General features: G+C 38.5%; 1 protein-coding gene across 2 annotated transcripts in view; it reads left to right on the top strand.

Moving 5' to 3' along the window:
* Positions 1-23,009, top strand: part of LOC120546851 — a 112,835-nt gene extending 89,826 nt beyond the window's left edge. The window contains exons 4-11 of one of the 2 annotated variants that reach the window (XM_039782089.1): positions 13,401-13,709; positions 18,749-18,853; positions 19,258-19,320; positions 19,479-19,583; positions 19,672-19,758; positions 21,158-21,186; positions 21,521-21,589; positions 21,701-23,009. In XM_039782089.1, coding sequence (XP_039638023.1) covers positions 13,401-13,709; positions 18,749-18,853; positions 19,258-19,320; positions 19,479-19,583; positions 19,672-19,758; positions 21,158-21,186; positions 21,521-21,589; positions 21,701-21,823 — 890 coding nt within the window. In that variant the 3' untranslated portion in view covers positions 21,824-23,009. The remainder of the gene's footprint in view (positions 1-13,400; positions 13,710-18,748; positions 18,854-19,257; positions 19,321-19,478; positions 19,584-19,671; positions 19,759-21,157; positions 21,187-21,520; positions 21,590-21,700) is intronic. The other variant, XM_039782090.1, reaches the window with a different exon arrangement.
* Positions 23,010-23,211: the final 202 nt, after the last annotated feature.

Below are 23,211 nucleotides of genomic sequence, written 5' to 3'. Positions count from 1 at the left end.
AACATCCCAAAATGTTGCAGCTGCTGTTTCAGAATTTTATGAAATTTGAATTTAGCTTTCATACAATCAAGAAATGTGAAATCACTGTCAAACATAAACCTCTCAATTTGGCAATATTAAAAGCTTTGACTTTAAACGACAACATAGACTGATTATCTGCGTTTCCTATAAATTACCAAGACTATGGTGGCCCGACACAGCCTAATTTGTTCCATCATAGTTTCAAAATTAACCGAAACTATTTTTACGCTTTGCTCTTTTAGTAGTTCCGTTTAACATTCAGATTGGGGGTCAGTGAGGCAGTGCATAAGACACATGACTTTGGTGTGAGAGACCTGTGTTCTATTCTCACTGCAACAAATCCATTGTGTCCTTGAGCAAGTTACTTAGTTGATGTGTGTAACCTCTGACATACACTCACTGGACACTTTATCAGGTACTCTTTGCTAGTACCAGTCAAGACCCCTATTGCCTTCAGAACTGCCTTAATTCTTTTTGGCAAACAATATGTTGGAAACATTCCTCAGAGATTTTGGTCCATATTGACATGATAGCATCACACAGTTGCTGCAGATTTGTCAGCTGCACATCCATGATGCAAAGGCTGTTTGAAGCCTGAACCATTGATACAAGGCAGGATGGATCCATGCTTTCATGTTGTTTACGCCAAATTCTAACCCACCATCTGAATGTCGCAGCTGAAATCCAGACTCATCAGACCAGGCAACGTTTTTTCAATCTTCTATTGTCCAGTTTTTGGGAGTCTGTGCGACTTGTAGCCTCAGTTTCCTGTTCTTAGCTGAGAGGAGTGGCACCCGGTGTGGTCTTCTGCTTTTGTAGCCCATCTGCTTTAAGTTTGGATGTATTGTGCGTTCAGAGATGGTATTCTGCATACCTTGGTTGCAGTGATGCCACGTACTAGTAACGCGTTACTCTAATCTGACCACTTTTTTCAGTAACGAGTAATCTAACGCGTTACTATTTTCAAACCAGTAATCAGATTAAAGTTACTTATCCAAGTCACTGTGCGTTACTTGTCATTTTCCTTAGAAAAAATATATATTTTTGCTTTCTTCTTGCATCTCGGGGAGTGAAGTCATGTTTTCAGCACGTAGACAGTTCACGTGTACCACGCAGCGACACAAACGTAAACAACAATAGAGGGAGGAGAGAGATGCGCGTTTTCTAGCTGGAAATAAGTCACTATTTTGAGTTTGTGTCGGCTAAAGACGGCAATATTAAGGTTGGTTGTACACTCTGTGCTGGTGGCGACAAAGTGCTATCTAGCTACAAAAAGACTACGTCAAATTTGAAGAAACATTTGGAGTTGCAGCGCTGCAGTCAAACTTACAGAGCAAGTCCCAGCAGGTGGTGCGAGATAGGGGTGGGGGAAAAATCGATACACAGACTCCAAGTATCGATCTTTTATGATATATGTGTTGGTCAGTCTGTCTGCTGACAATCCCCATTTTGCAGCAATACAATTGAAGGGAGATGAACAAACAGAGAAATGTATCTTTTTAGATAAAACAAATGTTGACAAAATTGTCCTTTGGGGACATCATTTGAAACTGGGAAAAATTTAAAGTTGGAAAAAAGGTAATAAATTGCAATATATCGCAGAATATTGCAATATGTTTAAAATCGCAATAATATTGTATCGTGACATAAGTATCATGATGATATCGTATCGTGAGGCCTCTGGTGATTCCCACCCCTAGTGCGAGAGCAGGAGGTCCCCCACCACCCAAACAACAAAAGCTGGACTTCGGTGATAAACCAGTAAGTGGGGGAGAGTTGAAGAAGTTGGTTGGGCAGTAGGCCTAGTATGTTGTAGAGGAAATTCTGCCCTTAAACACCGTTGACTGGCTCTCTTCCGTGCCATAATAAACCAGATCCTACTACTGGCAACGCCAAGCTGCCTCACAGTAAACCGGTTGTCATTTTTATGTTGAGGCTGTGGGGGTGTTGTCGGCAGCTGCTGAATGTAACTAATAAAGTAACTTCGTTACTTTTAAAATCAAGTAATCTGTAAAGTAACTAAGTTACTTTTTCAAAGTAACTGTGGCAACACTGCTTGGTTGTAACGAGTGGTTATTTGAGTTAATGTTGCCTTTCTACCATCTCGAACCAGTCTGCCCATTCTCCTCTAACATCAAAATGATATTTTGTACAATATGTGAACACACATTGAATATGTATTCCCTTTTCAGGATGTTGGAGACATACCAGGAAGATGCAGTGGCTCTGGTAGCAGTGGTCAATGAGGAGCAAGGGCCTGCAGGAATCACCTTTTCAAACTCACCACGCCATTCATACTCAACCATCAGGTTTTAATGTGTACAGACCTTGGATAGATATTCTGATGATTTTGTTTGGCGTTATTTATGTTTTCCAATTAAGCTACCTTAAAAGCTTAGTGTTTTTTTTTTAACTTCATCCAGAGGTTTTGTAGTATAAAGTCAGAAGAGCCCAAAAATGACTTTGGGCTTGCATGCTGTACTGGATAAAATGGATTTATTAAGATTGCCCTAAATGTTCCATATATTGTACAGTGTGCTATGGCCATTCAGTGTATGGTGTTTAAATAGTTATAATACAAACCATTTATTTATTTATATGTTAAAATGTTCTGCTTGGGTTTTGTTTGGATCACATTCCTGTCTTTTTCCCTGCATGGATTTTCATCTATTTTGTATACCAAGTAACTCCAGCGCACACAGATACACAAACTTGGCTCTAGAAAGTCATAAAATATAAAATTGAATCAAGAAAGTGAGGAAGTCTTTTAATTGTACATGGATGTTCACTGTATGGAATACCACCATTTTGTATTAGCCTCTCATATCTCTTACAGTCCTATCAAAGCAAAATGGCAACATTCATTTGCTTTATGTCCGCCCCAGTTGGATTTTAAATAATATATCTGAAAATGCTATCAGTAATGTAAATAAAATTAAATGTTTTTGTGTTATGAAGGATTTTAGTTGGACTTTTTTGTTGGGGGGTGGACAATTCTGTAAGCAGAAATGTTTGACTTATTTCTAGCCCTATATTGTGGTTCTGTGATCCGTGTATGGTAGCTTCTGCTAGCTAGTTAGCTCTGCTTGCTGTGCATCTATCCATCCTACTGCTGATTCTGGGGGGGGGGTGTTATAGATTTAAACATTAACATTAGTTAATGGGTGTGACCTGTGTGCTCAGCCAGCAGCAAATACCAGATATAGGAAACCGGCTCAGCGTGTCGTCACATGTAGCCCAGAGTAAAGTAAACTGTTGAAAACAATTCTGAACAGTGGGAAATCTGAGGTTTTGGCTCACAGGGATTTCTTTAAATATGTTTAACTCAATATTTGACACTTTGGCCATGTTTAGCATGAACATCTGACATTGTAACATCAGATATGACAGAAAACACAGAAAAGCTTAATAGGTCTCCTTTAACAAATAGTATGAATCAAAAAGGGTTTCTGGTCTCTATTCTAACATAAATTAATAATATATACTACTATACTGTAATATAAAATGTAAATGTGGCAATTTAAGTAAATTAACAAGCAAATCCATATAAAATTACTGAAGAAATATATTTTACTGTCAATTGTCACTAATTGCACAAACAGTTTTATTTATTTATTATTTTTAAATAAAATATTTGTGAATTGTACATGTTCTTCTTTGTGTGTGTAATTACAGTGATTGTGGCTGTTTTAAACAATAAAAACTGTATTTTGGCAGTTTAATAATGCTTATAGACAGTTTAACAATGCATATAGACATTTATACACTGATTAAAAAGCAATTATTCAAGGTTTTTGTTTTCAAAATGTCCATAATTTTACGAGATATTTGTCAATTTACAAGTATTCTATGTAAAATGACAGAAAAAATACTTTTTTTGTTGGTAATTGCCACTAATTGTATGGACTTTTAGCAGTGTTTTTACAGTATTAAACTTACACTTAACAGTTTTATCTTTTAAATAAAAAAATTATATTTGTGAAAATACGATACATTGTGAATGTATTTTGAAAGTCATTTTATGTGAAAAAACGTACATTTTCTTTAAAATAATGAAAATGCTATGCTTATTCACGGCTACAGGTTTTTTATGTTATTTTACATTAGACATTTAAATTCACAGTTTATTTTTGTAATTTATTGGTATTTTCATGTATTTAAAAAATACAGAAAAAATCTGTAAAATTAACAAGAAAACGTATGTAAAATTACAGATTTTTTTTACAGTGCACATCCTCACCCAAACACTTCTTCAGTTCTCAGAAACAAACTGCAAAAATAAAATGAGGAACCAACAGGTGTCAGACAGTCGTCTTCTTCTTTTCTGGTGTGAAATACGTCAGTGTCCCAAATACACCCTGGGACAGGACACAGTGTGAACACCAGACTCAACATGATATTAATACAGTTTGTTTGTCGCAGCATTAGATTGGATGAATGAATGCAGAAACATTTAACTTTCCTCTGAAAGAATTCTACGTTTTAAAAATGCAAAAGTAAAAACCTTTTTGGCTGTTTGGCGTCTATAAGGAATTCAAACAGCCTAACCCTAAAAGTCATTATGAGACAGTGACATCATCCTAACTACAGGAAGTAGATGCAGCATCTCTCGACTAAAGCACTATTTTAGAAACAGTTCTGAGCATCAGAACGAGAGAGAGAAGAAGCAGAGACACAGAGAAGCACGAAGGAAGAGTTCAAATGGATCAAAATGTCTTTATTTCTGATACTGCTGCTTCACTTTACAGGTAAGAAGACTTACATTATATATATATATATACACTAGGCCTACCGGTCAAAAGTTTTAGAACACCCCGATTTTTCCAGGTTTTTATTGAAATTCATGCAGCTCAATGTCTTATTGTACTCTGAAATGAAAGAATAGAACAAATGTAAATCATGGAATCAACTTATAAACCAAAATGTATTCTAAATTTTTGACTCATCAAAGTAGCCCCCTTTGGCAGATATAACAGCTGAACACACTCGTGGCATTCTTTCTACAATGGAAATCAAATATTCTTCAGAAAGTTCTTCCCAACTCTGTTGCAGAAGTTCCCATAAATGTGTGGCACTTGTAGGTTGCTTTGCTTTCACTTTTCTGTCCAGTTCATCCCAAACCAGCTCAATGGGGTTTAAGTCTGGTGACTGTGCTGGCCAATCCATGTTTTTAAGCTTACCGTCTTGTTCTTTTTTCCTAAGGTAGTTCTGGCATAGCTTGGACTCATGTTTTGGGTCATTATCTTGCTGTAGGATGAACCCCAGACCAACTAGGCGCATACCAGAGGGTACTGCATGGCGCTGCAAAATGCTGTGGTAGCAGTGTTCGAATTATCTTTTTGTCTTTAAGGGGGTCTCTCTATCTCTTAAAAAAAGTTGGCACACCCCGCACATACAGTGCCTTGCGAAAGTATTCGGCCCCCTTGAACGTTTCGACCTTTTGCCACATTTCAGGCCTCAAACATAAAGATATAAAACTGTAATTTTTTGTGAAGAATCAACAACAAGTGGGACACAATCATGAAGTGGAACGAAATTTATTGGATATTTCAAACCTTTTAAACAAATAAAAAACTGAAATATTGGGCGTGCAAAATTATTCATCCCCTTAAGTTAATACTTTGTAGCGCCACCTTTTGCTGCGATTACAGCTAAAGTAAGCCGTTGGGGTATGTCTCTATCAGTTTTGCACATCGCGAGACTGACATTTTTGCCCATTCCTCCTTGCAAAACAGCTCGAGCTCAGTGAGGTTGGATGGAGAGCATTTGTGAACAGCAGTTTTCAGTTCTTTCCACAGATTCTCCGTTGGATTCAGGTCTCGGACTTTGACTTGGCCATTCTAACACCTGGATATGTTTATTTGTGAACCATTCCATTGTAGATTTTGCTTTATGTTTTGGATCATTGTCTTGTTGGAAGACAAATCTCCGTCCCAGTCTCAGGTCTTTTGCAGACTCTATCAGGTTTTCTTCCAGAATGGTCCTGTATTTGGCTCCATCCATCTTCCTATCAATTTTAACCATCTTCCCTGTCCCTGCTGAAGAAAAGCAGGCCCAAACCATGATGCTGCCACCACCATGTTTGACAGTGGGGATGGTGTCTTCAGGGTGATGAGCTGTGTTGCTTTTACGCACACAACATAACGTTTTGCATTGTTGCCAAAAGTTTGATTTTGGTTTCACCTGACCACAGCACCTTCTTCCATGTTTGGTGTGTCTCCCAGGTGGCTTTTGGCAAACTTTAAACGACACTTTTATGGATATCTTTAAGAAATGGCTTTCTTCTTGCCACTCTTCCATAAAGGCCAGATTTGTGCAGTATACGACTGATTGTTGTCCTATGGACAGAGTCTCCCACCTCAGCTGTAGATCTCTGCAGTTCATCCAGAGTGATCATGGGCCTCTTGGCTGCATCTCTGATCAGTCTTCTCATTGTATGAGCTGAAAGTTTAGAGGGACGGCCGGGTCTTCGGTGATTTGTAGTGGTCTGATACTCCTTCCATTTCAATATTATCGCTTGCACAGTGCTCCTTGGGATGTTTAAAGCTTGGGAAATCTTTTTGTATCCAAATCCGGCTTTAAACTTTTCCACAACAGTATCTCCGGACCTGCCTGGTGTGTTCCTTGTTCTTCATGATGCTCTCTGCGCTTTACACGGACCTCTGAGACTCTCACAGAGCAGGTGCATTTATACGGAGACTTGATTACACACAGCTGGATTCTATTTATCATCATTAGTCATTTAGGTCAACATTGGATCATTCAGAGATCCTCTTCTGAATTTCGGAGCCAGAGTTTGCTGCACTGAAAGTAAAGGGGCTGAATAATTTTGCACCGCTCACATTTTCAGTTTTTTATTTGTTAAAAAAGTTTGAAATAGCCAATGAATTTCGTTCCACTTCATAATTGGGACCCACTTGTTGTTGATTCTTCACAAAAAATTACAGTTTTATATCTTTATGTTTGAGGCCTGAAATGTGGCAAAAGGTCGAAACGTTCAAGGGGGCCGAATACTTTCGCAAGGCACTGTAACAAGGCTATACAATTAAATAACCTAGGCGCGAGTGGCGCTTTTGCGCAGTATATGTATTTAGTAGTAGTAGTAATAGTATTTTTTGGAAGTCGAGTCTCAAGTCTCTGGCCATCTGATCTGTCCCATAAATCTTATGAATTAAAAGCATGTCCAGACAGTACAGCATTAACATCAGTTGTAGGATAACTTTACGGGGTCTACTTAACACATCCCTCTAGTACGGTGGCCGGGAAGTGCAATGCAACATTACAAAGAATGAAACACTTTTACATTTTGGAAAACAAATTTACATTTTGGAAAACAAAATAACATTTTGGAAAACAAATTTACATTTTGGAAAACAAAATAACATTTTGGAAAACAAATTTACATTTTGGAAAACAAAATAACATTTTGGAAAACAAAATAACATTTTAGAAAACAAATTTACATTTTGGAAAACAAAATAACATTTTAGAAAACAAATTTACATTTTGGAAAACAAAATAACATTTTCGAAAACAAATTTACATTTTAGAAAACAAATTTACATTTTGGAAAACAAAATAACATTTTAGAAAACAAATTTACATTTTAGAAAACAAATTAACAAGATGCAAAACACTTTTACCAGTCCCGAAACAAATTTACAAATGACAGATTCTTCACGGAAAGGGAATGTACCACATACCGGAAGTGATGAGGTTTTGTATACATGGCGCCTTGACTCGACGGTTATGGATCGAATGCGTCCAATAGAGCCGCCATCTTGGAACAGGGGAGGCACTGCCTTATATACTGTCTATGGGCCGTCCTTAATGCATCAGCGTCAATGTAGGCAAAGGTCTAACGGAAATAAAATCACTATAAATCGTCAAAATCTCATGCGATGTTCTTGTTTTTTTAAACAAAAAGACAAAGAGACTAATTAATGTGTTAATACAAAGAATATTTATTATAATCAGTTCACAGATATGAGTACAAACGGAAACTTCACCCTTCTGAACTAAGAGGTTCTGCTTCAAAGTGAAGTTTAAACAGACTGAAATGTCCAGGCTCACTCCCCCACTAATGATTCATTTATTTCTGCATGTATTTATTTATTTAACGAGACTTTAAGTCGTGTTTCGTCGTCCACAGTCCGAGTCCCGCCAGACTCCCTTTAGGAAACCTGTGATTTAAACTTCAGCAGGCTGTGACAGTCCGCTCCGTTTAGTCCTGGATCTGATTCTCCCGGGCTTCCCTTCCCTCCAGCGGCCCAGCAATACGGCCTGGGTCTCCAGCCGCGCGTCGTGTGGTTTTGGCTCCCAGGAATGGGCAGTGAGCTCCAGGTCCTGCAGCTGCAGACGGACTCAGCTGCCCCCTGCTGTACTTCGATCCGGCCGCGGCTGTCGATACGTTCCCTGTTTTTCCAATGTTTCCGTCAGGTCCGCGTCATATAAAAACTCCAAACACCGCGACCACACGTAAAGTCACCATAAACTTCATTCACGCCATATACTCACTCACAACAACACAAATTGACTGCGCTCACCAACAACACCTCATCACTTCCCGGTATGTGGTACATTCCCTTTCCGTGAAGAATCTGTCATTTGTAAATTTGTTTCGGGACTGGTAAAAGTGTTTTGCATCTTGTTAATTTGTTTTCTAAAATGTAAATTTGTTTTCGAAAATGTAAATTTGTTTTCTAAAATGTTATTTTGTTTTCCGAATGTGTAAATTTGTTTTCTAAACCGCAAATTTGTTTTCGAAAATGTTATTTTGTTTTCCAAAATGTAAATTTGTTTTCTAAAACGTAAATTTGTTTTCTAAAATGTTATTTTGTTTTTCAAAATAAATTTAAAGTTTTCCAAAATGTAAATTTGTTTTCTAAAATGTTATTTTGTTTTCCAAAATGTAAATTTGTTTTCCAAAATGTAAATTTGTTTTCCAAAATGTAAATTTGTCTCGAGCTTTGTAAAAGTGTTTCATTCTTTGTAATGTTGCATTGCACTTCCCGGCCACCGTACTCTAGCCCTCGGACCTGGTGAAATAATAACCTAAGTCTGTCACATCATATGGATATACAACTATAAAGATACAATGGGCCTGTTCCCAGCATTAGTGCAACACTTTGCGATGGTTAGCTTGTTACCTGTGATGATATATGCTAAATGTAACATCTCTTTCATTCAAAAAAATGTCTAATGTCGAAGTGGAAATCAGGAGAATAGTGGCAGCGCCACACCAGTTACAGAACAACATGCATCTCAGTGTCAGTCCAAATTACGCACGATAAGTAGTTTGAAGTCACTGATGTAATGCCATTTATTTATTTTGTAAGTGTTAGTAGGCTCAGTGAAACGGAGTCCAGCGCGAGGGAGACCCGACTCAGAGAAGGAGAGGTTAGTGAGGCCAGCGTCTCCACGGCAGGGGACACTGCCCACGGATCCGCTGCCCTACGCATGGATGAAATAGTAAATAGGACTACAATAACAGAAATATGTGCCGAATTAAGACCCAGTGTTTTGGTGGACCGGGATACACCTTGTACACTTAATAGCCTCAAATCATCCACGGGATCAATTACGCATCACATGAGTTTGCCCACCCGACACAGCGTTTGTTCCTGGGGAGATGGATCCGTGCGTCCCGCCTCCTGTGCGCCATGGATGTCTGAGGCTCAGCAACTACTGCTACAGGCAGATTATATCTTTATAGTAATAACTATAAAGATATAATCTGCCTCTTCCAAGCATTAGCACAGCACCTTGCGACGATGGTTAGCTTGTTATCTATATACTATGACGATATATGCTAAATGTAACGTCTCTTTTACATTAGCGTGCGACCGACCTATTTAGGTGCGTTTTGAGATGCCTGATAAAGTCCGACGTTGTTGATCCGGCATCATTTATCTTGGTGCCACACACCTTGCATGTAGCTGTTGGCTTACTTCCACTGTTTACGAAGTTATTGAAAACAAAACTAATGACAAAAGGCACAACTCTGGGATGACTTGGTATTTTCTGATTCTAAATCTGCAACTTTTTTTTGTTTTTTGGTGGTAAAACCGAAACTTGTCAGGGCCGAAAATGAATTCGGCGCAGGTGACCTTTTTTTCGGTGGCATAACTGACAGTGATATTTATATGTATTGGTATTTACCTCAAAAGCACATTAAGCTAAAAGCAAGGTCACTTCTTCGGACTTGCGAGTGCTGTGAAATCGATCGTATGCGGTTTGCTCACGTAGCCTGGTGGTGTGGTGGTGAAGCATGGTGGTGAAGTGCAGTCATGCTGCGTTCATGAGCGTAGGGTAGGCTCAGGTCTACGTCCGTAGTAGCCTGTATTTTAATTTAACGTCTTTAATGGTAAGAGATCGCACAGGGATGGATAATGAGCGTTGATTAAGATTAAATTACAATGCCACATATGGCAGACACCTTCAGATATGAGAGACCCCCTCAGATTTTTGACATGGGGTGCTTTCATGGGAGCCAGTCCTCACTCTATGGGAGCTCGGCTCCCTCTGGCTCCCACGTAATTCGAACACTGTGTGGTAGCCGTTTTGGTTCAGGGTGCCTTTCACTCTGTACAAATCACTGACCCTGGATCCAGCAAAACAGCCCCAGACAATCACTCTTTCTCCTCCATGTTTGACAGTTGATGTCACACACTGAGGAACCATCCTTTCGCCTACTCGACGGCGTACAAAAATCCTGCGTGATTAACCGAAGATTTAAAATTTCAATTCATCAGTCCATAGCACCTTCTTCCAGTCTTCAGTAGTTCATTGACAATGTTTCTTGGCCCAGGCAAGCCTCTTTTTCTTATTCTGACGTTGTAGTGTTACAGGTACCGGCTGGCACCACGCAAACAGCTTATATGCTCTCTCTGTAAACAGGTGAAACAAATGAGACAGGGCAAACTCTGCGTCAGTTCTTGATCTCGCTCAGCAGAAAGAGGGAGAGGATTTATTAGACATTCACAATTGAAATCCTCCTCTGTTACCAACACTCAATGCTCAATATGAAATAAACACGACTTCAAAATAAAATACAATTTGTCTTCTTTTTTCATCTTTCAGCAAATACTGAGTTATAAGTTCTGTGTGATTAAATAAATCAAAATGACAACCACTGTTACCCTGGAAGTTGTCTCTTTCTAACTCAAAGTAAAACATATATAGCTTATTTTATTACTTACAAATAAAACATAGCTTATGTTATCACTTACATATGGTTCCTAAATGCATTTTCCATTTCCAGTTAAAGTAATCTTTACTCTTCCCAAAATGCATGAGCTGACAGATTTTTCTCTTATTAATTTAACCATTACATAAACTCAGTTTTTTTTAACATTAGCTTTTCACATTTTCCACAATATATTTCAAAACGATAAACTTTACAACAATGTTCAGGGAGCCAAAACTAAACTCTGTCCGACGTGACCATGATATCAACCCGTGACGTCACCAGGCGCGAAAACGCGACCACTACACACATGTACATACATATGCTATGTCCACATATTCATAAAACAGCCTTATTAACAGACACCAAAACACTCTGCGACATGTCAACACATTACACTTCAGGTATCTAGTTCAATTTACTTTTCCACCAACCGGTAAACAGGAGAAACAAATGAGACAGGGCAAACTCTGCGTCAGTTCTTGATCTCGCTCAGCAGAAAGAGGAAAACCGCAAAGCGGACCAGACTGACGTAAAGCCCCCGGGAGCACTACAAACGCCACACTGCCTCCTGCTGGCGAACCCCGCAATTACTCCTAACCTCTATATAAATATTTTAGTGCAAGGATGGTGGAACCAGGTTAATTACCCCTAAACAACTATTAACAAACATTAATTATAAAATTACAAAAACTATCACAAATGTGATAACACACCAGTGGGCATCACAGTAGCAATGGCTTTCTTGCTGCAACTGGACCTATCAAACCTGCAGCTCGAAGTCTTCTCTTTACAGTTGAAACTGAGACTTGCGTATTATGACCACTATTAAGCTGTGCTGGAAGCTGTTGTCCTGTGAGCCGCCTATCACCCAAGCTGTTGACTCTCAGAAACTTGTCTTCTGATTCTGTTGTGGCTTTGGGTCTGCCAGACCTCTTCCTGTCAGAGTTTCCCCCAGTTTCTAAGTGCCTTTTGATGGTGAAGAATACTGTACTCACTGACACCTTGAATTTCTTTGCAATTTCTCTGTAGGAAATTACATTGCCCTCACACATTCTTAAGTGTTATGATGGTCTGTCTCTCTTCCATTGTTAATTGCCTTTTTCCCGCCATTCTTATGGCAACACACTACTTTCTGCAGTACAATACTGTTCAAATAATGCTCACGAGAGTATGGTACCACAGTGTGTTCCAACAATACTTTTATATACAAACAGAGGGGGTTGTAAGTAATCCAGACAAGTTGGAACACCTGTCGGAATTGGTAGCACCAACTTTCAAAGCTTGATCAACCTCCATTGCTGCAGAACAGCTTTACGTTGTTAACCCATTTCTTGTTCCCTGAAAAAGCCTTTTTGTAAAATACTGAAATGTACATTATTTTTCAGTTTTGGGTAACCTTACTTTTTTTTAACCTAAGGCAGTTCACCACTTACCTTTGTACCATTTCAAGCTATTCATTGCACTTGAACTGCTAAAACTTTTATAAAAAACCAAACAAATTGGGGTGTTCTAAAACTTTTGACCAGTAGTGTGTATATATATATATATATATATATATATATATATATATATATATATATATATATATATATGGAAGGCACATTGCAATAATTAACTTCATCATTCTTGTTAAAGATACTTTATTTCATGAATGTTATTTAACTAAGACAAATCTGTTGTTTGTCATTAACATGGTGAGTTTAGTCAACTCTTATATTTCTCTCTCATCTTTTCAACAGCAGCAAACATACAGTTTCTGCTCTCCTCCACTGTCAGAGATGGAGATGAAGTCACTTTGTCCTGTGAAAATGTGAGAGATGATCAGAATAACTGTGACGGTACAACATGGGCTTTCAGTGATTTAAATAGCACAGTAGAGCTGGTTATACTTGGTCAGATTGGTGTAAACGCCAAAGCTAAATCAGACAGACTAAGTGTTACAGAGAACTGTTCTCTGGTTATAAAGAAGGTCACAGAGGAGGATGTTGGTAGTTACTTCTGTCAGCAGTACAACAAAACAGGACAACAACAAGGTCAAGACTCTCAAGTTTATCTCTCTGTTGTTACCAGTGAGTATTTACATCATGTTTTCTAACAAGAACAATATACTGACACATACAATATTTATGATTACAGTGATGACATTATTTTAACTGTCTTTCTCTCTCAATATCTCCATCTTCACCAGTGACTGAAGAGAAGAACGATGATATAGTGACGTTAAACTGCTCTGTGTCGACATATGAACGATGTAAACACACAGTGAAGTGGCTGTATGAGGGTAAAGACGTGGCTAAAGATCACCCAAACATTGAGACATTACAGAGTGACTGCTACACCACTGTGAAATGGCAGGATCCTGTGAATTCTGTGGATCCTGGTTTAATTTACAAACCAAGGTCTAACTTATTGAAGTGTGAAATGACAGATCGTTACACACGATCTGAAGTGCAGCTGTTTCCCTTCATCCCTCCTCATTCCTCAAGAGAGAAACCAGGTGAGAATATGATGAGCTGTTTAAATTCACTTTCTGGATAATTACACTTAATATTAGTGTAGATCTGAGGTTTTAATATGTCATCATTGTGTCATGATGTCAGACAGTTAAGTTTATTTCTAAATTGACTGTTTATTGCATTTTTCTATTGTATTAATTAAGCTGCTGATACAAAAACGACAATTACAATATCATCTACATCAGGGACAATGAGCACATTAAAAGGTAAGAACTAAACTGTCTGTTCAAAATTACTAAAACTACCCAAAACTTATTTATTCAATGACTTTGAAGTTTAAAATCATTATTCCTCCTTTATTTACAGTCGATGGTAGACATTTAGATATCTATATAATCTCGGTCTCTCTGTCAGTGTCTTTCTCTCTCCGAAAGTTATTTAAATTAGTTTTTATTTCATTCTATGATATTTTTAATGGAAAAGGTTTTTTATGGTATAATATTTTAATGGCAAAAAAAGAAAAGAAAAATGTTTGATTAACTCCAGGGCAGAGAATCAGACAGGCGGGAAAACACAAGGCAGGAAGTAAAACAAGTCATAACAGGGGTGAGAGAGAATACTACAAAATAAAACAGGAAAAACAACAACAGAAACCTACATCGTGACAGAAAATGATTATTGATTTCTTTTGAAGAACTCAGTGACAGCATGAATAACGCTGGAGTACAAGTGGAGACTTTTAATAAGATCTGGTTTAATCTGCTTTTTCTCTTTTATAATGATGGAATCTGTTTTTCAGAATAAAATAACATTGCATCTTTGCATTGACGTAGTGGAACATTTAGATGCTTTAATGTTACTAAAAACTCCAATATGTCTCTGTCTCTCCTCTTTTAAGTTTCAAAGCTCCAACTAAAATATATCTCTGATGTTATCCTTCTCTCTCCAGGTTGGGGGAGGATCCTCTTTGTGCCCGTGGGTTTAGCAGCTCTCATAATAATTGTTGTGGCGGTCAACATGTGGACGAGAGCTAAAGGTGAGAACTTTCACAGATCAAACTTAGAAACAACAAGTTTTGATGAAGCTGATTTTCACTGTGGAAACTGAAGTCCTCTCTTTCTCTTGTCTTTTCAGAGAAGAAAACACAGACGGAGGAAATCGCTGTGAGTTTTTACAACAAAATAATGAAATGTTTTTACAGTTGATGCTTTACACATTCTTCATTATAAACTGTACATTTAGATAGAAGAAGACAGGAGACAACAATAAACAGGTGAAGTGGACCATATGTTGGTTCAACATATTTGTTACTTTTGGTCTTAAATTCAGTAATTGTAACAAAAGCATCTTCCTAATGTGTGTAATGAAATGTCCTTGTTGTCTTTAACTTATTTCTTATTTCCCTGAGCTAAATGTGGGGCGGTGGACGCCTACAGATCAGAGAAGTGGGATTGGGATTGGAAAGTGTGTCTTTGATTGTGTTGTGTTGTTTTTCCCAGGTGTGTTATGATGTAGATGATGATACAGTGAACTATGAAAACATCAGATCTCCTGATGGAGTTTGACCAACACTTCTGCCTCCATCAGACTCCACTGATCAACTCGTCACCTTTTACTGGACTAGTTCAAGACTGGAAATAACTAAAAGAATCATTAAGGCTTATTTCATTTTAGTCTGATGTATTTTCCTGCATCAGTTGTACAAAAACCTTTTCTCATCTGCAGCCAGTTGAGAACAGCAGCTAGATTTGAACTTTATTTAACTCTTGTTAACTTCCTGAAATAGTCTTCCAGCTGCAGATTTCAGAGCTGATTTTAAGATGTACTGCTTGTTTTTGTTTCATGTCTATGCAGAAGAACTCATTTTAATTTTCATCCAGCATTGCTGTGTGTGTGTATATATGTGTGTGTGTGTGTGTGTGTGTGTGTGTGTGTGTGTGTGTGTGTCCCTAGTATAGTCAGTAACAGTCTTCTCTTTATTCTATCTGATAAAAATATAATCAGCAAATAAAGAAATGTTCACCACTTCATTCTACTCTGTGTCCTGTGATTCCTTCATGTACTAACAGAGTCATAATGGAAAGTGAATCCTTAATACTGATGCATCAACACATAAGTAGCATTTCATTGTTGAGGTTGAGCTACTTTTAACTACTTTATATACATTGGTTCCCACACATCTTAGACGTCCAACTAGTCATCTCTGCAGTGTGTCCCATTCTGCCTCTCTGTCCCTCCAGACACATTCACACTTCCTCAAACCAGTTCACTGCCATTCTCTTCCTGTCCACCAGATGTCCTCTGACTTTTCTTCTCTGTCAAGTCGCCTCACTCAGTTCAGTCAGGACTCTCATCAGTGTTTTAACCGTTTGTTGAAACTAGTCTCAGTGAGCCCAAACCTTCCAGGGGTTAAAGTAGTTTTCAACACAACTCAATAAGTGTCTCTTTGTCCTAATAAAGTGTGGACTGTCTGTGTGTTTCTGATGTTTATCTGGTCCTCATTAGAGGGTAAAACCTGCAGAGCTCTGCTGCTGGTGTTACTACATTCTCACCTAAACACTTCTTCAGTTCTCAGAAACAAACTGCAAAGATACAATGAGGAACCAACAGGCAGTGTTGGGAAATTTCACTTTCTACATGAACTAGTTCAAAGTTCAGGTCACAAATGTTAAAATGAACTAGTTCAGTTCATAGTTCATACTTCAAAATTTTGAAAAGTTCACAGTTCCAAAAATGAAGTAGTTCATAGTTATTTTTTTCCATATGTTGCTGCGAGCTATTATTTTTCAAAATGATTGCCACAGCCCATATAGAACCACAGACAGCAATTATTTGATCAGTTTTAACACATCTTCATCTTCATATCCAATCAGTTCAATGTGCCCTTTCAGGTTTGCTGTGGATGTGACTGAAGTGCGGATTTTCTTTTTGAAAGCCTGCGGGCAAAGTTTGTACAGAAATGTAAGATTTTTCCCATCCTCACTGACCTTGTCATAAAACTCATTTAAATGATCATACGACGCCTCCTTGCTGCTTCGTCGCCTCCATGCTGCTTTTTGTTTTGATGAAACATGCGGCGGTGCGCCACTGGTGGCTGGTGTTGCCAGAATGGGTGTTTTTACGCTACATATTAAGGCCTGTTTACGGTGTGTTTTAGCTGGGTTTTGGCCTGGAAGGCAAACTGAGAGAGCGTGTCGTTCACAAACACCAGAATGAACGAGTTCACAGTAACGTTCATCAGGCAGTAATACGGTACGTTCAGTTCACGTTCGCCCAAAATATGAACGAGTTCATAAACTATCGTTCAGTGAACGCGTTCAGGCACAACACTGCCAACAGGTGTCAGAAAGTCGTCTTCTTTTCAGGTGTGAAACTGGACACAGTGTGAACACCAGAATTAACATGAGATTAATACAGTTTGTTTGTTGCAGCGTTAGATTGGATCAATGAACACAGAAACATTTAAACTTTCCTCTGAGAGAAAACTACGTTTAAAAAATGCAAAAGTAAAAACTTTTTGGCTGTTTGGCGTCTATAAGAGATTCAAACAGCCTACCCCTAACCCTAAAAGTCATTATGAGGAAGTGACATCATCCTAATTACAGGAAGTAGATGCAGCATCTCTCGACTAAAGCACTATTTTAGAAACAGTTCTGAGCATCAGAACGAGAGAGAGAAGAAGCAGAGAAACAGAGAAGCACGATGGAAGAGTTCAAATGGATCAAAATGTCTTTATTTCTGATACCGCTGCTTCACTTTACAGGTAAGAAGACTGATATCATATATATATATATGGAAGGCACATTGCAACAATTAACTTCATCATTCTTATTAAACATACTTTACTTCCTAAATGTTATTCAACTAAGACAAATCTGTTGTTTGTCATTAACATGGTGAGTTTAGTGAACTCTTATATTTCTCTCTCATCTTCTCAGCAGCAGCAAACAGACAGTTTCTGCTCTCCTCCACTGTCAGAGATGGAGATGAAGTCACTTTGTCCTGTGAAAATGTGAGAGATGATCAGAATAACTGTGACGGTACGACATGGACTGTCAGTTATTTAAGAAGCCCGGTAGTAGAGCTGGTTAGACTTGGGCAGATTGGTGTAAACGCCAAAGCCAAATCAGACAGACTGAGTGTTAGAGAGAACTGTTCTCTGGTTATAAAGAATGTCACAGAGGAGGATGTTGGTCGTTACTACTGTCAGCAGTACAACAAAGCAGGACAACGACAAGGTCGAGACTCTCAGGTTTATCTCTCTGTTGTTACCAGTGAGTATTTACATCATGTTTTCTAACAAGAACAATATAATGACTCATTACAATATTAATGATTAAAGTGATGAAGTTAATTTTACTCTTGTTGTCTTTCTCTCTCAATATCTCCATCTTCACCAGTGACTGAAGAGAAGAACGATGATATAGTGACGTTACGCTGCTCTGTGTCGACATATGAACGATGTAAACACACAGGGAAGTGGCTGTATGAGGGTAAAGACGTGGCTAAAGATCACCCAAACATTGAGACATTACAGAGGGGCTGCTACACCACTGTGAAATGGCAGGATCCTGTGAATTCTGTGGATCCTGGTTTAATTTACAAACCAAGGTCTAACTTATTGAAGTGTGAAGTGACAGATGGTTACACTGAAGAAGTGCAGCTGTTTCCCTTCATCCCTCCTCATTCCTCCCAAAGAGAGAATATGAGGAAATAAGCTGTTTAAAATCACTTTGTGGATAATTACACTAAATATTAGTGTAGATCTAAGGTTTTAATATTTCATAATTGTGTCATGATGTCAGATGGTTAAGCTTATTTCTAAATGTACAGTTTGTTGTATTTTGTTATTGTATTAATTAAGCTGCTGATGCAACAACGACGACTACAATATCACCAACATCAGGGACAATGAGCACATCAAAAGCTAAGAACTAAACTGTATCAGATCAAAATGACAAAAAAAAAAAAACATGTTCATTTGATGACTTTGATGTTTCAAATTATTCCTCCTTTAGTTACAGAAGATGGTAGATATTAAGGTGCTTTATCACTGAACAGTGTTATTTCATCTGTCCAGGTAAAGCAAAATCTGCAACTTCTGAGACAACAAGAACTTCTGATAAAAGCCCAGAATCAGTACCAACCACCACAGCAATCAGTGATCCTTCAACCAAACTACAAGGTAGTAACTCATAGATTTTACAGTACGTCTTTCTCTAGAATCTCGCTCTCTCTGTCAGTCTCTCTCTCTCCCAAACTCGATCCATAGATTTCATTCTATGATATCCTTTAATGGAACAGGTTTTTATTGTTTAATATTTTCACGGCAAAAAAAGAAATGACAAAATGTTGTTTGATTAACTCACTTTCTAAAAAGACAAAACTTTCCCTTCATCCTTCCTCATTCCTCAAGAGAGAAACCAGGTGAGAATATGATGAGCTGTTTAAAATCACTTTGTGGATAATTACACTAAATAGTAGTGTAGATCTGACGTTTTAATATTTCATCATTGTGTCATGATGTCAGATGGTTAAGCTTATTTCTAAATGTACAGTTTGTTGAATCTTGCTATTGTATTAATTAAGCTGCTGATGCAACAAAGACGACTACAATATCACCAACATCAGGGACAATGAGCACATCAAAAGGTAAGAACTAAACTTAATCTGTACAAAATGACTAAACCCCCCCAAAACATATTTATTTGATGACTTTGAAGTTTAAAATCATCATTCCTCCTTTAGTTCCAGAAGATGGTAGATAGTAAGGTACTTTATTACCGAACAGTGTTATTTCATTTGTCCAGGTAAAGAAAAAAACGCAACAACTGAGACAACAGGAACTTCTGATAAAAGCCCAGAATCATTACCAAACACCACAGCAATCAATGATCTTTTAACCAAACTACAAGGTAGTAACTCAAAGATGTTGTCCCTCTTCCTCTAGAATCTCTGTCCTCCTGTCCAAATTTGTTTTAAATTTTTTCATTGTCTTTCCAGAGTGGTGGTGGCTGATCGTTGTGTCTGTGGCTGTTGCAGCTCTCATAATCATCACTGTGGCTGTCCTCAGATGGAGGAGAGCTAAAGGTGAGATCATTGCAACACATCCTCATGCCTAAACCACACAATAGGTTGACTGTCAATGACTCCCAAAACGACATATGACTGTTCTGTTACCTGCAGCATGGTGGTTGCTTTAAACATGTTACCAAACACGTGACCGTGAAATTTTAATCACGTGGTATTTTGGTTTTAAACACAAAGTTAACGTTGTTTGGGAAATAAAGCTAGTTAAGTTTAGGCAACAAAAATACTTTAGGTAAGTAAAACATGAGTCACGTAAAACTATCAGAATGTGGACGTAACATGACGTCACGGACGTCCTTGTTATAAAGACAAAGCTCCGTAAAAGGCGATTTATTTCAAAAAGGGACAGTTCACTTTTGGTTTCACACAAAAGAGGACACAAACCCCTTTCTCCTGAGTGAACGTCCTGTGTGTTTGACCCATCCACCATCCCAACCTTTCCCTTGCATGGCAGCTGGGTTCTTGTGATTTTCACGATATCATGCGATAATCGCGGAACCACATATAACACATGTCCCTCATTTAGGCCGGATGTCAGTTACCTTTTAATTTCTTTGTGTTGGCGTTCTAAACTCCGGTGGATTTCTGAGGACTATGGTTAACTGCTCCTCAGATCTCTGCAGGGTAAATCCAGACAGCTAGCTAGACTATCTGTCCAATCTGAGTTTTCTGTTGTACGACTAAAACAATTTTTGAACGTACACGTTCCACCAAAACAAGTTCCTTCCCGAGGCTATTTTGTAGAGGCACTGGCACCCAAGACGATTATGATTGGTTTAGAGAAATGCCAATAAACCAGAGCACATTTTTCTTCCAACCAAGAATGCTATGTGGACCAGCCAGACCCTCCTCCACAGAGCTGTGGAGGAACGTCTAACAATGTGAGACTAGGCTTCAAGTAATGGGTTAGTATGGAAACAGCAGTGGACCGAACCATTTAGTGTCCAGTGAGAAGCTACTGGCAGCTGCGGGCGTGGTTTAGGTGTGTAACGGCCACAAATGTTCGTTCAAATCAACAATGGCGGACGTGATAGATGGCAGATGGTTCATCCAATCACCTGCCAGGTATTTTTTTTAAAGTGCCTGCCCTTTTCCAAACAGTTTCTAATGACGGCTTCTCAGATGGTTCTGTGTTAACAAACCATCCGGCCCCATCCTGCATCCTTATGCGGAATATTTTGCTCTTTTATTTTCCCATATTTGCTCTCGTGATAATTACTACAGCCACCAGAGGTCGCCGCCTAAGGAGAAACGTGAACATGGGACGTTAAGAGCTGCATGCATAATCAACCTATATGGTTGTTTTCTGGGTGAAGACAGACTGCAACATTCACATAGGAAACTTTCATAATCTTTTTTTATTGTGGAAACTGAAGTTGACTCTCTTTTGTCTCTTCAGGGAAGAAAACACAGATGGATGACCACATGGTGAGTGTTGTGACTCAGTAATCAGCTATTCTGTGACGGTGTCATCAAAATTCAATACATCCTTCATAGACTTTGTTAATTTCAGATACTGAGCTTAAACACAGCAGTGACTCCAGAAACCAGATCACACACCACACCCAGTACAAAGTTACACTCCCTGGTTTATAGATCAGCTTTTTAAAATGTATCTCTGTGAGCCACTCGGTGAGTCTGACTTCCTTCTGCGAGAGAAGACGTGGAGGAGTCTGATGATGCAGCTGGACGACACCACAATAGAACCCAATGAAGTCCCCACATGTTACTGAGCAGCCTTTATGTTGTCTCCTCTGTGCAGGCTGATCCTGAAGGTGGTGTTTCCTACGCCTCCATCAGCTACACCAAGAAGACCAAGAGCAGAGCCCAGGTCAGCTGCTGATTGGTTACTGTGATTGTGTTTATGTGGTGCTGGCGCATAATGTTGCATTATTCTGTTGTTTTATATTGTGTAATTTACGTGTTGTCTTTTGTTTCCCAGGCTTTGGGTGGAGATGATGATGATGATGATGATGATGAAGATGATGCAGTGACCTGCAGCACCGTGAAAGCTCCCTCTTCCTCTGCTGCTGCTGCAGCCTCTGGTGATCTCAGCAACCTCTAAGCCAACTTCAACAAAGCCAAAAAATAAGAGCACAGGGTAGTAACAGCTCGTATCATTACAGTTATATTCAGTTACTTGATATGGGAGAAAGATATGATAAACAATTGATTAGCTCATTATATTCTATAACTATGGCCGAGGCCTTTCTCAATAAGAGCAAGATCATGTATGGTCTAAACCTAAAAAGCTTACATTTAAAATGATAACGTAGAAATACTGTATATTACTGAGAATTATGTTGTGCTGTGTATATCATTTATCTAAAAAGGTTATGTGCCCAGCTGAGATATTTGTATTTTACCATTTACTGTTGGAACTTTATTGAGTATGTTAAAAACAGATATTGATTCTTCTTTTAGGGCTTTTCCCTTTATTATACAGTGAAAGTGCATAGACAGGAAAAGGGGAGAGAGATGGGGGGATGACACACAGCAAAGGACAGCAGGTCAGATTCGAACCTGCGCCGCTACAGGACTCAGCCTACATGGGGCGAACGCTCTTACTGGGTGAGCTGGAGGCCGCCCCTTATATCAATTCTTCTTTTGTTCACTTGATTTTGTAAATATGGATGATGCAGAAATTTTGAGCTGGCTATTTGCATATGAGGATTTTAGCTTAAGTATACTTGGAAAGATTTTTTTAATCAGTGTAATCATAATCTGCAGCAATGTAGCCGTTTGTGTCAGTGTACAGTTCATATTCAATGCAATTCAATTATATTTATAGTGTCAAATTACAACAGAAGTTATTTCAGGACACTTTACAGATAAAGTAGGTCTAGTCCACATTTTATAATTTACAAAGACCCAACAATTCCCCAAAAGATACTTTTGGACAAACCCAGGCTCTTGGTGGGCAGCTATCTGCTGCTGCTGGTTGGGACACAGAGACACTGATACAGATAGACAGAAATGTGATTCATAATAACCTTAGCAGTTGGTATGATGCGCCGTGGCATTTATAGTAACAGATTAAATGGATTGTTTCAAATATGTTTTTAAAGCTATATAAGAATATAGAAGTACTTTTTAACGTGATCATTTTTGCTTGTTCTTTTGCGGTTTCTTTTGTAAAAGTATAAAGATGTAGGCTGTGTTGTATTAAAGCAGTGTCTTGTAATCTTATGTGGCATGGACCAGATGTTGCATGATACAGAAATAAAAAATAAAATAAACTCCATCTATAACTGATAACGTTTTTTGCTATTCAATAATTTTAACATCTCATTAAAAGCAACAGGAAGTGACAGAACGTCCACCATGACTGATTTGAGCATCAAGTTTAAACAGCTGAATGAGAGAAAACAGTTTAAAACCCAAACAGGGTGTAAGGGATACATTTTAAATTCCAGATACTTTAGGTCAGCGTGAGTTCATGTCAGCCATAAG

Source organism: Perca fluviatilis, chromosome 18, assembly GCF_010015445.1.
Source record: "Perca fluviatilis chromosome 18, GENO_Pfluv_1.0, whole genome shotgun sequence".
Taxonomy (NCBI): domain Eukaryota; kingdom Metazoa; phylum Chordata; class Actinopteri; order Perciformes; family Percidae; genus Perca; species Perca fluviatilis.
This window is presented reverse-complemented; position numbering and strand designations above follow the sequence as displayed.